At 40.4% G+C, this 17,913-nt stretch overlaps 1 protein-coding gene and 1 pseudogene across 1 annotated transcript in view; one reads left to right on the plus strand and one right to left on the minus strand.

Moving 5' to 3' along the window:
- Positions 1 to 14,305, plus strand: part of vdac2 (voltage-dependent anion channel 2) — a 32,712-nt gene extending 18,407 nt beyond the window's left edge. Inside the window, exons 6-9 of the mRNA XM_047029957.1 lie at positions 10,621 to 10,848; positions 11,900 to 12,050; positions 12,356 to 12,413; positions 13,026 to 14,305. Coding sequence (XP_046885913.1) covers positions 10,621 to 10,848; positions 11,900 to 12,050; positions 12,356 to 12,413; positions 13,026 to 13,117 — 529 coding nt within the window. The 3' untranslated portion in view covers positions 13,118 to 14,305. The remainder of the gene's footprint in view (positions 1 to 10,620; positions 10,849 to 11,899; positions 12,051 to 12,355; positions 12,414 to 13,025) is intronic.
- Positions 14,306 to 15,136: 831 nt separating this feature from the next.
- Positions 15,137 to 16,812, minus strand: LOC124474078 (annotated as a pseudogene).
- Positions 16,813 to 17,913: the final 1,101 nt, after the last annotated feature.

Consider the following 17,913-nt stretch of genomic DNA (forward strand, 5'->3'; position numbering starts at 1 on the left):
CCTGAGCACCGGAGAATCAGTTATGGCAGACCTGGGCATTGTACGGCCCGCGGGCCACAACCGGCCCACAGGCTGTCCCAATCCGGCCCGCGTGAGGTAAATCAAAACATTTAAAATAAAATATAGCTGCAAGCAGCGATGCGGGTTCCTCCGCAAAATATTATAAAAATGTACATTGTAGAAGCTCAAGAGTTGGACAACAAGAGAGCAAAACTACTTTATGTTGGGCCAACGACAAAAGGCTGAATGGGGATTTGAACTCATGAGCATAAGGTTACAAGGCACCCTCTCTCTCTTCTCTGCTACACACCAAATGTTGAGAATGTATGAGTAGAAGGGGCAGAGTATTAGCTTTGGTCAGCTTTGGGACAAAGGTTAAGAAGTGGTTGACATTTCAAAGTGGAATTGCATGAAATGCGCATGGTATTTCATAATGATGTCATCCTGTTTAACTAAACAGATATTCAAATTTAAGACAGGCTAAAGGACTGCGGCTGGATTCAAACCTATAACCTTATACTTTGCAGGTCACTGTCCCAGTCCATTGAGCTATTCTCAGTGTTGAATATTGTCATGTTCAGTTACTGTATAAAAAAGTAAGATGTTTCTTCTGTGGTAAGAGTTGTTAGATTCAGCCAAAGTTTAAACTACTCAAATTCCATCATATTTTGACATACCAAGGTGAAATTGTTGATGGTACTTCAGAGTGATGGTTTTCCAACCTTATTGGGTTTAAGATGACATCAGTCAAAATGATATTTGATTTATTGACCCAAAGTTATTGAGGCAATGTGGACATTTACATAAATACACCCCTTTCAGACATTTTGTATTACATTTCTCATTCCATTTCACCCTATATAAAACACACCTGCCCGCACACTATCCCAATCCATGCCGTTTTAATCCCTCCCAGCGCAAGTCACGCCACAGCAGAAATGCTGTAGCGGACGTATGAGGTTTATATGTCGACCAAAAATTGCCTCCCACAATCAAAACACATTGATCGCAACACTGTTTCGAGAATTTCTCAAAGATGGCAACACTGTTTCGAGAATTTCTCAAAGATGGCTTGAAGACCGCTTTCAAGAACCACAGTCAATTAACAATCAAGAATAACCTCATAGGCAATAGGTCTATGGCACAACCAATGATCATCTCTTTGCAAGTATTACCTTACTACGGCCGACTCTCACTTCCGATTAAACCACACAACATGCACTCTCAGGGTGACCAACAAGATTATTTCAACTTAAAACAATATTACAAACATCTAACTGAACGAACGCAACAACTGAAATGCCTTGCATTGCTGTTGTAACCAAACTATTTTCCACAAGTCTTGGCATTTTTTTTACATGCCGCACTTCATGCTGGGTACCCAAGAGCGCTGACGCTGATGATCTAGCTGTGCTCCGACTGCGTGATATGACGAGATGCTAGTGACGCGCGGTCTCGGAGTCTCCTGAAATGGAACGCGTCTTTCTGCCTTGAAGCTGCGTTGCGCATCATCATCAAGACCCCATGTAAATGTCAAGATAACATCCAAGCTAACAATTTCGCCAAATTTGACTGCAGCTTTGTACACCATATGTACTGTGTTATGGTTGTTTGAGTTAAACAACTTGCTTAATTAATTAAATGTCTGTTAAATGTCAAATCCAACTATACATGTATAAAAGAGAGAATTCCAATCAAATCTGAATAATTTTTTTACTTAGAGGTTTAAAAGACAACCTTTGTCTAAACTGACATGCACCAACTCAGAGAACTGAGTTTCAACATCCATTTACACATTTAGTCTTTATTTTTTACTCTACTCTTAAGGCATAACTATGTTTAACTTAATGTCTGCACCTCTCTGTCACCAACTGTCTCTGGAGTGGGGGGTTGGGGCTTCACAGGTTGTCAATAGGTGTAAACAAGTTAAATTGAAGACTTTTTGAGACCTTTTAATACCACTTCCAATTGAAATTAAAGACCAAATTTACGATTGAAATACAAATCAAAAGTGGAAATATACAGTAATCTTCCCAAACACCGATGTCTGTTCAATCAGGGTTTTTCCTGGGTCAAAATGGGTGTCGGTGCTCCAGAAAAAAAAAAATGTGTATATATATATATGTATATTGACGGAAGTCGCTTTGGATAAAAGCGTCTGCTAAATGCATAAATGTAAATGTGTGTATATATAGGCTATAAATATATATATTTTTTTTTCTAATCAATATATTTATTCCCAAGTGTTTTGCACCCCCCCCCACACACACACACACACATATCTTCGTCCTATTTCCCCTAAACTATAAAGTATGTTCTAAATGGCATAAATGCTGCCAATTAATAATTTACGTAACAACTTATTGTAAATGGTCAGAAGCCTAGCCTATCGATTAAGGTAGGCCACTCTGAAGCATGTACACTGACTTCTTCATTTGATCTTGATAGGCTAAGCATTCTGTAGCAAATATTAACAATATACCCACTTTTTATTAATTAAAACTACTTCAGCATAATAATGCATCTAAAATACAAACCTGACAAAGGGCAGCAATCGCTATCAAATCAACAGCCATGTGCAATGTAGCTAGCAGGGGAAGAATACAAACAACGAAAATCACCAGTTAACTTGATTTAAATTTGCAAGAACTATAGACATATACAATAACGGGCTTAAGAACTGACAACATAAGTTATACGACTTGGAGTTCTCAAGGACGCACACGCGCTATCTCAACTGCAGTGTGAAGCGCGTGTCTGTGCTATTCTCCGACATGCACTCTGACAATCACTGCTGATATACTGACAAAACTTTTGTACAGCCTGATTTCTAATACCGTGGCGGCAGATATTTAGCCATAGAGGAAACACTGCACTATATGTTATAATTCCAGGTTAAGAATACCAATGGAGGCTGCGTTTGAAATCGTAAATCAAACTTTTGTCAGCATTTTGAGTGGAAATGTAACTTGCATTTGTAGGCTACAGGTGTACTATTCGTGCACGTCGGGCTGGCCCTCGCAGCGGAATGACAGTTTACTGGCCGCTCTGGCCATTCGCGCACCTCACAGTTGCATATTGATCAGACAAGAACACACGCTTATCAACTTCATTATTATTGAACAAAACAGAACGAGGGTTCGGCTGTAGCCTACTTGAAACATACTATTGAGAACATATTCGCTGACATGCATTGCACGCGTGATGAACACAGGTTTTTCTTTTCTTCATTGCTGACTTTTTTTTGCCTTTGGCGCTTGGGATTTGTCATTGGCGCTCGGGAAAACGGCTTTGGAGCGCGCCAAAATGTTCTCTATGTAGGAAAAACCCTGGCAATATGAACAGTATGGTAAAATGACAACAATCGGTTCAGTTTATGAACATTGACTAAATGTGTGTAATGAGAAAGGATAACACAAAAATGGAATTGCTGTTCTAAATTATATTTTTTATTACACAATGGTGGAGCCGAAACTAGCAATTCCATGAATCCCATGGAAACAAAGGCAAATGTGTGAGATGAACTGATGTGGAGCACAAATCATCCAAGAAGCAGTACTTCACTTGAGTGGTTTTTATTCAGATGACTAATCATTGGATTCAGGTCAAAAGTCTATAATTTGAACTGGTTTCATTACTTAAGACACTGAAAGTCAGCAGCTTGGCATGCTGGGACATGGAAAGGATAACAAATTTAGACTTTCATCAAAGTAAAAATACTGGTTTGTCCTTTTTCATCAATGTCTTCAAAAAAGCAGTCTGCAGAGGTACTGTGTCTGTGGGGTGACTGTCTGTCTCTGGAGGGCTGGCAGGCAGGGGCAAGCAGGGCTTGCAGGCAGGCAGTCAGCGCAGGCCAGCTGGATGAAGCTGTCCTGGGGTCAGGGCTGAAGAGAAGCTGTCTAGCTGGAAGGGGGTAGTCCAGCAAGTTCAGGTAGTTCAGCATCCTCTGTTGAACTCTGTTGAGCAGGCCTCTGCATGACCCTCCAGACCTATAAAAGTGAAGAAAGAATCCATGTCAGTTGTGAAAAATGAAGCTTTTTACATCTACACTTGACATTAAATACAGTTTTGACTGTGAAATGCAGTGGCATTACTTGAACTTGAATCCAAATGTGGTGACCTGATGGAGACCCGGCCGATTTGATTCATTCGTTCGATTCCAGGCTCTGGCAGGAGTATTTAACTCTAAACTAGTCAATATATACACATCTGACAAAAGACCAGCTCGACCTTTGCCTGTAAACAGTGATTCTGACTGTCAGAGACCTTTAAATAGGCTGACCGAGTGAAACTAGCCTGGCTAACGTAGGTCGCTTTCTCAGGCAAATGAAGAATGAAATAGGCTTGTTTTGAAAGATCCTATATACTGGCTATCTTCAGCAGGCTCTTGTCTACAAAAAGTAGCCCTCCCTGACATTTTAGGAGTAAAATTGAGTGAAATACAATATTGTTTACACACTGCCAGTGAGCGAGCCGAGTCTGTCTCTGAGGCCAAGTCAAAACAATGTTATGTTAATGTTACAAACTTATGAACATGACGCGACCAAAACACGCAAAGCGGGACAGGTGGTCAATCTAGTGTGAAGGTGCAGGATGAGTCTGTGAGAATTTGGAGCGTGCGCGTTGTGGAACAATTCACTTGAATTCAATCATATATTGACATACCAAGGTGAAATTGTTTATGGTACTTCAGAGTGATGTAGTCTTGAACCCTATTAGGTTTGAAAAACATTCAAAATTATATTTGATTTATTAACACAAAGATATTGAGGCAATGTGGACATTTACATAAATGCACTTCTTTCAGCCATTTTGTATAGCATTTCTTATTCAATTTGACCCTTTATAAAAACATGTATTCTACACATCTGGAACAAATTTCACGTCGATTGGATCTATGGTTCATGAGGAGAAGGGTTTTGAAGGTTGTACAAAATTTGGACAGTACAAGAACATTCATAAGTCTGACAATATGGGTCCTTGAGGCTTTTTTGTTCCCCATGAGAAATAAGGCATGCATACCCATTTTCAGGCATTTTGGAGTAATGGGGCGCTGGGGAAATCATGTTGACTTTGGGCGTGTTTTATAGCGCCACATATGTGCACACATGGGCCACTAGCCGTCTGGGAGTAATGAGTGACCTGTTGTATCATTGGGCCAAATTGGAAAAAATCGGTTCCAGGACTCTTTGAGCTATTGGGCCATTTAGCGGAGAAATATAATAATAAGAATACTAACAAAGGGTTAGTATCCTCCTACCGGAGGAACCCTAATAATAAGAAAAAGAATACTAACAAAAATAATAGGTTCCCTCCTCCTGACAGGAGAGTTAGCTGTTGGTTAGCCATCTAAAATGAAAAACGAAAGGTTGATACAGAATGTAGAGTTTTTAACAAGGCATGGACTTCCAAGTATTTGTTTACTGAGGTCAAAGTCAAAGCTTTGTTCTTAGTTTTGGAGAACAGGTTGCTGTGTTGAAGGATAACAATTTAAATTGTACCAAGGGACTAAAGAAAAAAACCAACAAAGACATAATAAGAACTTGACTGATTCAGTGGGTGCGGGCTGATGGTTTGCTAGTTAAATTACAGACCCGGATCATCACCTGTCAGCTGTCCTTCGCATATCCACCTCAGACATTCAGCCATATTTTGATGCACTTGAGAGGAATCCAGTGGGCTTGTTCAAGCCCACTGGATTCCTCTCACAGAACAAAATTAACTGAAGTATTGCTTTTTGTATAAAGTTGATCAATTGCATATCTTTAACAAACTGGCAAAAACTTTTCAGTGTTTGTGAAGATTAACTAGTTACAAATAAAATAAAACACTGATGTGTAATGATTATTTTTGTTTTTACTGTTACTTCGATAGTCTTTTCCTAGTTGACCAACATTATTAATAATGTTAAATATAAATATTTACAGAATATCCTTATTCTTCTGATAACCAGTAGCATCTAATCAAAATATATACTTTACTGCTTTTTACAATGGGGGAAAATGAATACTGAGCATAATTAAGTTCAAGTTATTGTTGATGCGGCCCGCCAACACATTTCAGGTTTCTCATGTGGCAAAATGTATTGCCCACCCCTGAATTATGGAGCTGGGCCATGGAGCTAACCCATGGAGCTAGGATTGTGATGCTAGGGAGTGTGGCAAGCTGGTTTAGCCAAGGCCAAAGGGCAAGAAAGCCAAATTACAGGTGTTGGCCATCTGAAGGGCATGCGACAGCAAGGGGGGACCCGCTATAAGACTTTGTGCCATGAAATGTTACGTCTCAGTTCAGGGAAGCACTTTTAAACAGTAGCAATTTCAATTTTGAAATGTTTTATTTTGCTTGCAATGTTTTAGTTTGGCAGCTCAGTGAAGCACTTATAAGATTTGTATTTGTATTTACAGTTTAATTGTGCTTCAATTAAAACCAATATTTACCTACACCTTATTCTTGTTAAAGTACATTTACGCAATATATATGAATGTATATGGTAGGGCTGCACGATTATGGCCAAAATGATAATCCCGATTATTTTGATCAATATTGAGATCACGATTAATTATCACGATTATTTGTTGATTTTAACCTATTCAAATTGTATTGTCACAATGCATTGTACCTGCAGAATGGATGTGAATAAAACTCAAAATATACTATCAATAACAAACGAATATTCCATAACAGAATGTAACCAAATGAGAACATTTCAGAACTATGCAGAAAATACTAGTTTACAGGTTTTTGAAAGTTTTACTACGCGTATTCGAATTGAAAACAATCTCCGTCCACACTACCGTTTTCACATCGTTTTCCAAATGTTTGCCGTCCACATTAATACGGGTTGTCATGGTCACGCCACTCCTGGCCCTCCCTCCCGCCACGGTGCGTTGTTTAGATACTCAATACTATGGCAATACTATTTGGTGTTTTAAAATGTTCCCACCAGCTAGCTGTTCAGCCAGGTCTCACCCAAAATCGCCGCTCTGTTTGGTTTTAACCGTCTTCTCTGCCATGTCCCCCTATCGTTCAGGCACACAGAGTCCAACGCTCGCCTTCTGCGTAGGAGTTATGCATATCTAGCCTATTAAGTGATAATACTTGTACCTGAAGTACACTAACTAAACTGGTAAATAAATTATAGAGATGGAGCAGCATATTTCTTTCACCTTCCATGTTCATCTTGACATTATAGCTATAGAGCGAAAGCTACCCTCAATGCCATGGCAACTGAACGTCATCGTATCTGAAAAGCTGGCCCCCAGTCGCGAACCCGGCGTTTTCAAATGTCTCTGGCTAGGGGAGCGTATTCGAAAAGCTCTGTTGTAGAGTACATATGTATGCGTTTTTACATGTACTCGGGCTGGTGTGGACGGGGCCTCTGTCCTCTAACCGCTAACCGTCTACATCTAGAAACTAAGCTGCGTGGTGCAGGGAATATCTCGTGATCAGATATTAGGTACGTGTATTCGACTCCATGCAGCGCCGCAGCCGGCTGCAGCCTGCAGATTGGAGAAAGAGTTCATCATAGCCCAATTCACAAAATAAAAAAATGTCTGACCTTACAGAGCCGTTTATAACTCCTCCCCAACTGCAAGTGGCAACTCTCGCTGGTCGTTTCATGCAGCCGCAGCCGATGTCAAACGCACCTATTGGTTTACGGAGCGCTAGATTGGCTTTGCAAAAAATTACTTTGATAAGGAGCATTCTATTAACGGAATGACGCATTTTAAATATTGCTCGATCAAGTGAATTTGATCGTGGGAAGCCGAAATTGTGATCGTGATTTAAATTTGATTAATCGTGCAGCCCTAGTATATGGAGTGTGATAAAAAGGTGACCTTGAAATTGTGGCGACGCGAAGAAATTTGGCTGCACCTAAATTTTGTGCGGGTGCACCTAAATAAAAAAAGTTAGGCGCACCAGTGCAACCAAGGGAACATTTTAGTCTGGAGCCCTGGTGCATCTAGAAAGTCATGGATCAGAGGTTTTAACGGTAGAGGCAGTTAATGGTTAGAGTCAGGTCCGTCTGTCACTATCAGCGACAATGCAAATTAACATCTTTGCTACCATGCATGGTCCAACAAATGCATCTCAACTACAATATCACGACACTCCATTTTTTTTTACTGTACTATCTTAAATACAACATGAAACAATTTTGACAGTTGACCAAGACAGTTGTATAACAGGATCTCAAAAACAACATACAGAGAATTTACCTGTTAACAAGTATCACTAAAAGTTATGTGCAGATTCCAGTGCCCTCAGGCCAAATCTGAAAATGTTAATCCAGATGGAGCTTCAAGAGGTGTGATTTGAGACTTCAAAGGAAGGATGGGATGCCATGGTTCTTAGTGAGGGAAGTGCACTTCTACATGATTGTGTGAATGTAGGTGATGCACTTTCTCTTATGTAAGATCAAATAAGTACTCACCATTCAAAAGCCTGATTGCTATATTTTACATGGTTGCCCCTGTAAAAACAATAGCACGTGTTTGATCCATAAGATACGTTTCTATAAACCCAAGCAAGTTCTACAGCATTGTAGAATGATTTGACTGAATCCATTCAAAATACATGTATTTATATTATTGCAAGTTGTAATCTGCTTCCCATGCATAAAGATTTGTTTCACTGTAATCTCATTTTTTCCTTTCCTTACTCAAACTGGTTCATCCCAAAATCAAGTATTTGGGCATGTCATTTTAGGTGGGAATTAACATTTAGGCCCTTTTTATGTGTTTGGGGTTGGGGACGGGGTTGTCATGTTGGGACTGCCATGTCCACTTGATATTTTGTCCTGCATAGCTGATAACTGAGTTATAACCCGTTAGAGCTAGAAGCTCATGCTACTCGTAGTTCAATTCCTTTAGAAAAATTAATTTGTAGTAGATGTACACCGCGTTCCACATTATTATGCAAATTGTATTTAAGGGTCATAAACATTCATTTTTTGGTTTTTCAATTAAACTCATGGATGGCATTGTGTCTCAGGGCTATTTGGATGATTGAAATCAATCCCAGACACCGGTGATAATTAGTTTGCCAGGTGAGCCCAATCAAAGAAAAACTACTTAAGAAGGATGTTCCACATTATTAAGCAAGCTACATGTTTCAGGCAAAATGGGGAAGAAAAAGGATCTCTCTGCTGCTGAAAAGCGGCAAATAGTGCAATACCTTGGTCAAGGTATCACAACATTGGATATTTCCAAAAGAATTGCGCGTGATCATCGGACGGTGAAGAAATTTGTCACCGATTCACAGCACAAGCGGGTTCGTTCAGACAAAGGCAAAATAAGGAAGATTTCTGCCAAACAAATGCGTAGGGTTAAGAGAGCAGCCACTAAAATGCCATTGAATAGCAGCAAACAGGTGTTTGAAGCCGCTGGTGCCTCTGGAGTCTCGCGAACTTCAAGATGTAGGATGCTCAAGAGGTTTGCAAGTGTCCTTAAACCTGTTATTCGGCCACCCCTAAACCAAGCTCACAAGCAAAAAAGGTGGGCTCAGGACTACTTGAAGACTAACTTTCAAACTGTTTTGTTTACGGATGAGTGCCGTGCAACCCTTGATGGTCCTGATGGATGGAGTAGTGGATGGTTGGTGAATGGCCACCATGTCCCAACAAGGCTGAGACGTCAACAAGGAGGTGGCGTCATGTTTTGGGCCGGAATCATGGGGAGAGAGCTGGTAGGCCCCTTCAGGGTCCCTGACGGTGTGAAAATGACTTCTGCAAAGTATGTAGAGTTTCTGACTGACCACTTTCTTCTGTGCTACAAAAAGAAGAACCGTGCCTTCCGTAGCAAAATCATATTCATGCATGACAATGCACCATGTCATGCTGCAAAGAATACCTCTGGAGCATTGGCTGCTATGGGCATAAAAGGAGAGAAACTCATGGTGTGGCCCCCATCTTCCCCTGACCTTAACCCTATTGAGAACCTTTGGAGCATCATCAAGCAAAAGATCTATGTGGGTGGAAGGCAGTTCACATCCAAGCAGGTGCTCTGGGAGGCTATTATGGCATCCTGCAAAGACATTAAAGCAGAAACTATCAAAGAACTCACAAGTTCAATGGATGCAAGAATTGTGAAGTTGATATCAAAGGGGTCCTATATGTTAACATGTAACTTGACCTGTTACTGTAACTTGATGTTTTTGATTCAAACTTTTCTTGATTTCAGTAAATATGACCTCCTAATGCTGCAAATTCAACAAATGACAATTTTGTTCTTTACAACCTACAGAGTTTCAACAATATTGAAACTCTGAAATTCTGCATAATAATTTGGAACACTGCATTTAGAGTTTTGTATTTTTGAAAAAAATACTGTTATCATTAGGAGGTTTGTTCAATAGAATTTGAATTATACTCTAACAGTTGATGACTTGAAAATGATACTGACTGACTGTGCATTACTATTTAGGAAAATCTGAGCAAAGTGTAATTTGCATAATAATGTGGAACGCGGTGTAGATCATAAGAAACTAACAGTATTTTAGCTGTGGACAGTAGGTTGGATTTGTGTTTTGTAACTGGTTGTAATCCATGTCAATATGTCAGGTGTTCTTGTAGGTCTCTGTTGACTATTTGCTTAAGATTCTTTTTTTTCTTTCTAACAGCAAGAAGAGTGGCAAAGTCAAGACTGCCTACAAGCGCGAGTATGTCAACCTGGGGTGTGATGTTGACTTTGACTTTGCTGGTCCAGCCATTCACGGAGCTGCTGTGGTTGGTTACGAGGGCTGGCTTGCTGGCTATCAGATGACCTTTGACACCGCCAAGTCTAAGATGACACAAAACAACTTTGCCATTGGCTACAAAACCGGAGACTTCCAGCTGCACACCAATGTGTATGTGAGATATGTGTCAGACTTTTTAAACTTGATAGTTATTTTTTGCGCATGAATGTGTACGTTCAAAGTGTGTGTGTATATATATACATTAGGGCTGCAACTAACGATTATTTTCGTAATCGATTAATCTGTCGTTTCTTTTTTCGATTAATCGATGAATCGGATAAAAAAAACAAAAAAGCATTAAATTCCAACCCTTTATTCAAAAACAGAACTGACAGTGCATATTCACAGTTGAAAAAATCTTCAGAATGTGCACACCATTTTGAAAAAGCGTGGATTTAATGCTATTTTCAGAGATAAGCAATTTATTTGAGTTTTGTTTAAAACATTGAAAATTGAAAGGTTGTGGAAGTAGGCCCGACTTAATTAGAATAATATGGTGTATATGTAGGACAATTTTGAAAAATAATTGTATTTGAAACTTAATTGAAAAAGTAAAGGCTGTGGAATGGTGTCTGTTTGAGGTTTTATATTCAAATTTTTCAAAATGGTATGGGAAGTTTTCACCCGGTCCCTAACGCGACGCTGCAAAGTAGCGTCTTCCGAATGTGAGACGAATGTCGAATATGAAACTAACTTCACCTTGGTCCATTAACACACCTTTTCGACGTATTTAGTGTGAAATGCTGCACACCTTGGATGACTTGGGTCGTACTGATTTCTCCACCATGTGTTTCAGAACAACGTTACTCAACAACGTCTCTCCGATGGTCTTTCCTCTACCTCCGCTCTGCTCCGCACTCAACTTGACTTATTTTTTGAATAATCAAACATCTCTGTGACTTATTGAGTGGTGTAATAATCGCGCAACACAACGAATCAATAATGAAATTCGTTGCCAACGCTTTTAATAATCGATTTTAATCGATTTCATTGTTGCAGCCCTAATATACATATCCTATTTTATGTCATTTTATCAATTACGCTATTTGAAATATCTCATGCATGTCAATTTCATGAGTAAATTACTGTGCTTTTGGGGACACGGGTGATGCTAGCACACACTTGATCCTTTTCTATTATCCTAAATGACTCCTTAATATAGAAATGATGGATCAGAATTCGGAGGCTCCATCTACCAGAAGGTGAACGACAAGCTCGAAACGGCGGTCAACTTGGCTTGGGCTGCAGGCAACAACAGCACACGCTTTGGCATTGCCGCCAAGTACCAGATGGACAAGGATGCTGCTATTAGTGTGAGTAATACTGAATACGTGCAATAGTGAATGAGACTGCTTTTTTCAGTGACGAGCCATGATTATCTTGAGGATGATGGAGGAGGGGATCCCTCTCTGAATTGCTCCTCCCAAGGTTTCTTCCATTTTTTCTCCCGGTGGGAGTTTTTCTGGGAGTTTTTCCTTGTCTTCCTTGAGGGTTTAGGTTGGTTGAGGGGCAGTTCTATGGGCGCATGTGAAGCCCTCTGTGACATGCTTGCGTGTAAAAAGGGCTATACAAATAAATTTGATTTGATTTGATGATCCCATTGTTTTTGTCTTTTCAGGCTAAAGTAAACAACACCAGCCTTGTTGGTGTTGGCTACACCCAAACACTGAGACCAGGTAAGCCATCTCGTGTGTGATGCCTAATGGCTCTCATATGCCTGATTTATGTTTACTTGACCAAGGATTGTATGCTTCTCATCACTCATTCCAAAGGTAACCTCAGTGTGTGGCACTAGTGTGTGCTACTCGGGTCTCTTTGACCTAAAGCTCTTAACCTGATTCACACTGATAGGTAGTAGTAGGTAGTGGTGGTGGTAGTAGGTTATCTACAGAAACCCTCTTCTATGCATGCATGAGTATTACACCCTAGAAGCAGAATCCGGCATCAGAGAAGCTTGAAGCATTAGCTTAGTACGTGGCTTGCTAATAAATACGTTTTTGGCCCTGGAGGCAAAATGTTTAGTATGGTACAGTATCTTGTTTTCATCAGGGATGGTCTACATGTGTATTGTTGAATTGTGCTCCATTCTAAAATACAACCTGTCAATACACTGTTGTACATATCTGAAATGTTGCCTTATGCTTTAATATATAACTGCTTTCATTACTTAATTTGACTTCAAAGTTAAGTTTGCAAAATGTGTTAACTTGTTTAAAAACACAACTTCTTAGCTCCCACCAAATTATATAGTCTTGACTTGATGTTATCCATTCCTGTTTCCTGACCAGGTGTGAAGCTCACCCTGTCTGCTCTTGTAGATGGTAAAAGCATCAACTCTGGAGGCCACAAGCTGGGTCTCGGTTTGGAACTTGAGGCCTAAGCACTCTCTGTGGTAAAGTGGACAAGGGAATCAGAAGAATCTGGCATCAATTTGTTTCCATCTCAAACCAGCAATGGGAAGTCTGGGAGGGACAGTTTTAAAGGCTACAACAAACAAATTTTTCGAACACAATTTCATCTAGAGGTGCTCTTGTCATTGAATCTGTTTTGCTTTATAAATGTTTCCATCCAAAGACACTCCAGTGGGTCAACAATGAACACAAATCCTCATATAGCATTTCCATGAAAGTGAATTACACGTCTCCATATGGTTGGCTGTGGCTCGTTTGTGTTGATTCCTGAAACGTGTTTTATTTTGGTGAAACGTAAGTAGATGGTTATGATTGGGTTTATACATAACCTTTCTTCTGATTTGATCATCCATAGATCTGATATCCCTTGGCTGTCTTCACATCTCCCATTTGAAACTTTTATTCAGAACATCAGTACTTAAAACTTATTTTTATTCAATTCAACCATTTTTTCTTTCAATGCACACAGAACAAGCTTAAGCTGTGTTGTACCATGGTTTGCCCATGTCTCGCCATCAATATTTGAAATGTTATTTCCAAGATGAACACAGAGCCCTCCCTAAACTAAACTAAGTAGTTTTGGGGTGGTTAAATTTGGTAGCCTGTATGTTTTGGGGAACCTGTTTGCTTGGCCAACAAGGCAGATTTTGTTTTGTTTTCTACTGTTTGCAGACATGACCTGAGGTGTTATGGTTCACAATAATGCTCAACTGGATCATTTTCCAGATGTGATGTGTGGTCTATCAGGCAATCTTGTCACAGGGTAACTGAAATTCTCACAGGAAACCTTAGAGGTCCTAATGTGTTAACTTTTCAATAAAGTCTTTGAACTGCATTTGTTTGTGACTTTAAAGTCGGCTATGTCCTAAGATGACTTATTTGGAATGTCAGATAAACCATGGAACCATAAGGTAGTAGAGCGATGTTTGATCAAGCAATCGAAGAATGTTATGTCAGCAGACTTTTAATCTGCATAATAAAGTTGATGTTCATGTACCTGTAAATGGGAACTTTGGTTACAAGGTTGGTGTGCTGACACTTGCTCTATTTGATAAAGACTGGGGGGAAGGTACTGTATAATCACTGTAGAGTAAACCTGCATTCTGGAATACATTAAATATAGTTGGCCACAATTAAAAGCTTTAAAAAGGACTAAACTTCAAGTAGCATTTATTTTTCAGCACATTCAAGATTTCCAACTTACAATTATGGAGAGAGGAAAATATCCACTGAAAGACAGCCTAACATTAGCTTTGGTTAATATTCCAAAGCCAAGCATATGCAAGAAGTTTTCATATTGTCTCCTGTGCTTGTATTGGTCATGCAGTTCCACAGGAAACCATCACCTGTCCCTCCCAATGGATATTGTAAACAGGTTTTATAATCTGCTTCCTTGTCTTCGGCAGTCACAACTTGACCCTTGAATATTTTTGTCAACTGTTTCACTTCCTTTACAATTCCCGCAGCAGTTGTTTTCCACTGACCACTGTTTCTCTTCTCTTGCACTCCAATCATCTGTCTTTGCTTTGGCTGAGACATTCTGTTTCTCTGCAGGTGTCTTGGATATAGAAACCTCAATGTTCAGATTCAATTGCTTTTTTTGTGTCTGAAGATGTATCTTTAGGACCTCTCACCTTTTCAGGTTCTTTGACAATCTCTAATATTTTTGTATCTGGTGCTGTCTGGCACCACCTTGCTCAAGTCTTTGTTTTCCACAGCTGCAACTACCTGTTTCTTTAACTCTTGAGATTCTATCAGACCTGTTTTAGTTTGACTCACTGCTGATCTTTTCATTCTCATCTGATTTGGGAGATGTCTTTGCTTCCCTTTCTATTCTGTCATCTACTGACAATGCCATCCCCATACTAACAGTCTTTTTTTTGGCATTCCACTTACTTGCGGATTTCTGTGCTTTCTTATCCTCAGTTGACTCTGTTGTTTCCTTGGTTAGCCAACTCTCAGTGAACTTGCTGTCCTCCTGGAGCATATCTTTGTCGTCATCACACACAAGAACCTGTGGTTGGGTTTCCTTTTTCTTCAGTGGATTCATATCCATATTTGTTCTCACTTCCAGCATCTTCTGTGTCATCTTTCTCCTTTTCCCTGTTGTTCATGATGACCTCCTCTGATTTGACTTCTCTTGGACATTTTACATCTGGGACAGTGTTGTCTTTTTGTTTTGGTGTATAAGTGTCTTCCTTGTTTTCCTCTCACTCACCAGTGCTTTCAGGATTTGCATTTTCCATATCCTGTGATGATATTTCTACCTCCTGAACTTCAGTCACTTTCTCAACCTTCTCTTCTGGAATGTCCTCCTTATCTGCATCTTTCCCCTGCTTCCCCTCACTGCTCCCCATCTGTGCTTCGCCACCCTCCCCCTGGTCCCCTGCCTCTATGCCAATGTTCTCCTCTGACGCAGACTCTTCGAACTCAGACATCGCATCCTCCCTGGTGGTCTCGGTGATGATTTATTCGACAAATTTGTACTGGGGCTCTGTCCTGCGAGTTGTCCCCCCTTGCCTGGAAAGGCATGGCAAGGTGTAGACTGGGGACTGGCGATAGATGTACGGCATAGTGATGTGGGTACCTGACATGGTGGACAGGCGGGTATGCTCACCCTCCAGGAGTTTCCTAAATGAGGGGTTGACATGAACAATGCGCATATCAACAAAACATAACTGCTATAAATTACATTGTGCTCAAACTTGTTCCAGAGTGTTGATGTGGTCTACCTTATGCCTTTCGCGCAGTCCAACTCAATGTTCTTTCCCTGCAGGCGTCTTCTGTTCTCCTGGATTTCGAATGTTGTGGCTTTCAGCGCTTCTCTGTTGCTCTCAGTCGCCTTGGTCAATTTTGCAAACTGAGCATGGAAACATTCGTCTACCTGCTGGATGTTAGATAGGGCATGACCTTCCAGCTGTGCCCGGATGTCCCGGAGAGCCGCACAAAGGTCTGGTTTTCCAGAGTCGTGCGATTTCACCTTTACTTGAGCCTTGTTGATCTGGGCGACCGTCTCTATCACCTCAACCTCATGTCTTTTTTTAAGGAACGTAATCTCGTCTACTAGAGACTGAGCTTTCTTGTCCATCTGAAGTTTAGCCAGGTATGCGTCATTCGCATCCCTTTTTAACACCACACAGCTGTTCTCGGCATCGGATCTTTTACACGCCTCTTTGTCATATTTCTTCTTCAAGATCTGAAAATCTTCCTCCAGGTTCTCGTGTTCCATTTCGATCTGACACTTCTGAAGGGTAATGTCTTGAACTAGATTTCTGAGGTCCCTGAGCTTCGCTTCGAACTCTTGTTCCACAGAGAGGGATTGTGCCTTTTGTCTGATGTTCTCGATTTCCATCTCTCGTAATTGATTCTGGTACTCTAAATTACCCACCTTTTCTATGAACTCAGCAAAGCGGTTGTTCAGCCCATGCAGTTGCTCTTTCTCATTCATTTTTGTTAACTGTAACACAACAGAAAAAGGGTTGGCAAGATCCAGGCTCGCCGGTCCCAAATCGAAGTCATCATTCACTGCATTGCCTCTATACAGAGGTGAGGGCACGGGTGTCACTGAAGTTTTCCGCGATGCAGAGAGGATTTCAGATCTTAAATGGTACTGCAAATAGTTTCTTTGAGTTCTCCTATTCGGAGAGCCCGATTTGTGCTCCATCCTATTGCTCATGCTGCAGCTGGAATCCTGCTATAGGATTGTGCAGAGAGGGTAAAGCTCGAGCCTTTTATATGCGTCGCTAACCACTCACAATGCAGAATGACCCTGTCCATGGTGCTGAAAATGTATAGTATAAGCGGTTGGCTTGACTTTCTGCCAGTGCATGCGTCCTCTTCTTTCAAAGCGATTTATTTTTTGTCATAGACAGCATTGACATAGAGGTGAATAGACACTAATGTCCCTCCAACGTCTACACTAATAGCCTTTACGTTGCAGTAAAGGTTAGTTTTATGGTTAGGGGGTAGTACTGTTTATACCAAGTAACAAGGAAACAATAGTACACATTAGGGATGCACCGATACCATTTTTTAAGGATCGAGTACAATTATCAACATTTCTTTTCTGGTATTTACCAATACCGATACCTTTACATTTATTATAATTTTTTTTTCTTTTGCAGTTTTCCAAGCACAACACAGTGAGACTAACGAATGTTGGACAGCTTATTTATTATTAATCAAATTTAAAAAGTATTATTTCATGTGCCTATCACAAACTTAAAGCGCACATTTCTGTGTCCATTAACCGTCAAAGGGCATATTTACTATTGAGGCATCGGTCTTTGGTATCAGGGGTATTTTTACGAGTACAAGTACATGAGCTTGGTATCGGGCCCGATACTGATACTGGTATCGGTGAATCCCTAGTACACATAGTACAGTATGATTCACAGGGTCATCCCAAATAGGTGGAGAGATAGGGACAGAAAATGTTAGCGCAAACCCAAATTAACGGCGTACATTTTTTTATCGCGCGATTAACGCTCCTTTTGATCTAGCAAACTTTGTAGTTTTTTTTTTATTCTGTTGCAACAACCACTGACGTTAGAAAAACTACAATACCACACCGGATCTACCTAGACCGGAAACAAAACAACAGACATGCCACACACTTGTTTGGGCTTGCAAGCCGGCTAATGAGAAGTAGCAGAGCCCGTTTACGGATATTAGACATTCTCTGGTAGTAGGCTAACGTTACGTTTTAAGTTGATTGCCAGCGCCAGACGCCGAAATGGATGCCAATAAGATTCTGAATGGAAAG

The sequence above is a fragment of the Hypomesus transpacificus genome, chromosome 11 (genome assembly GCF_021917145.1).
Source record: "Hypomesus transpacificus isolate Combined female chromosome 11, fHypTra1, whole genome shotgun sequence".
In the NCBI taxonomy this organism is placed as follows: Eukaryota; Metazoa; Chordata; class Actinopteri; order Osmeriformes; family Osmeridae; genus Hypomesus; species Hypomesus transpacificus.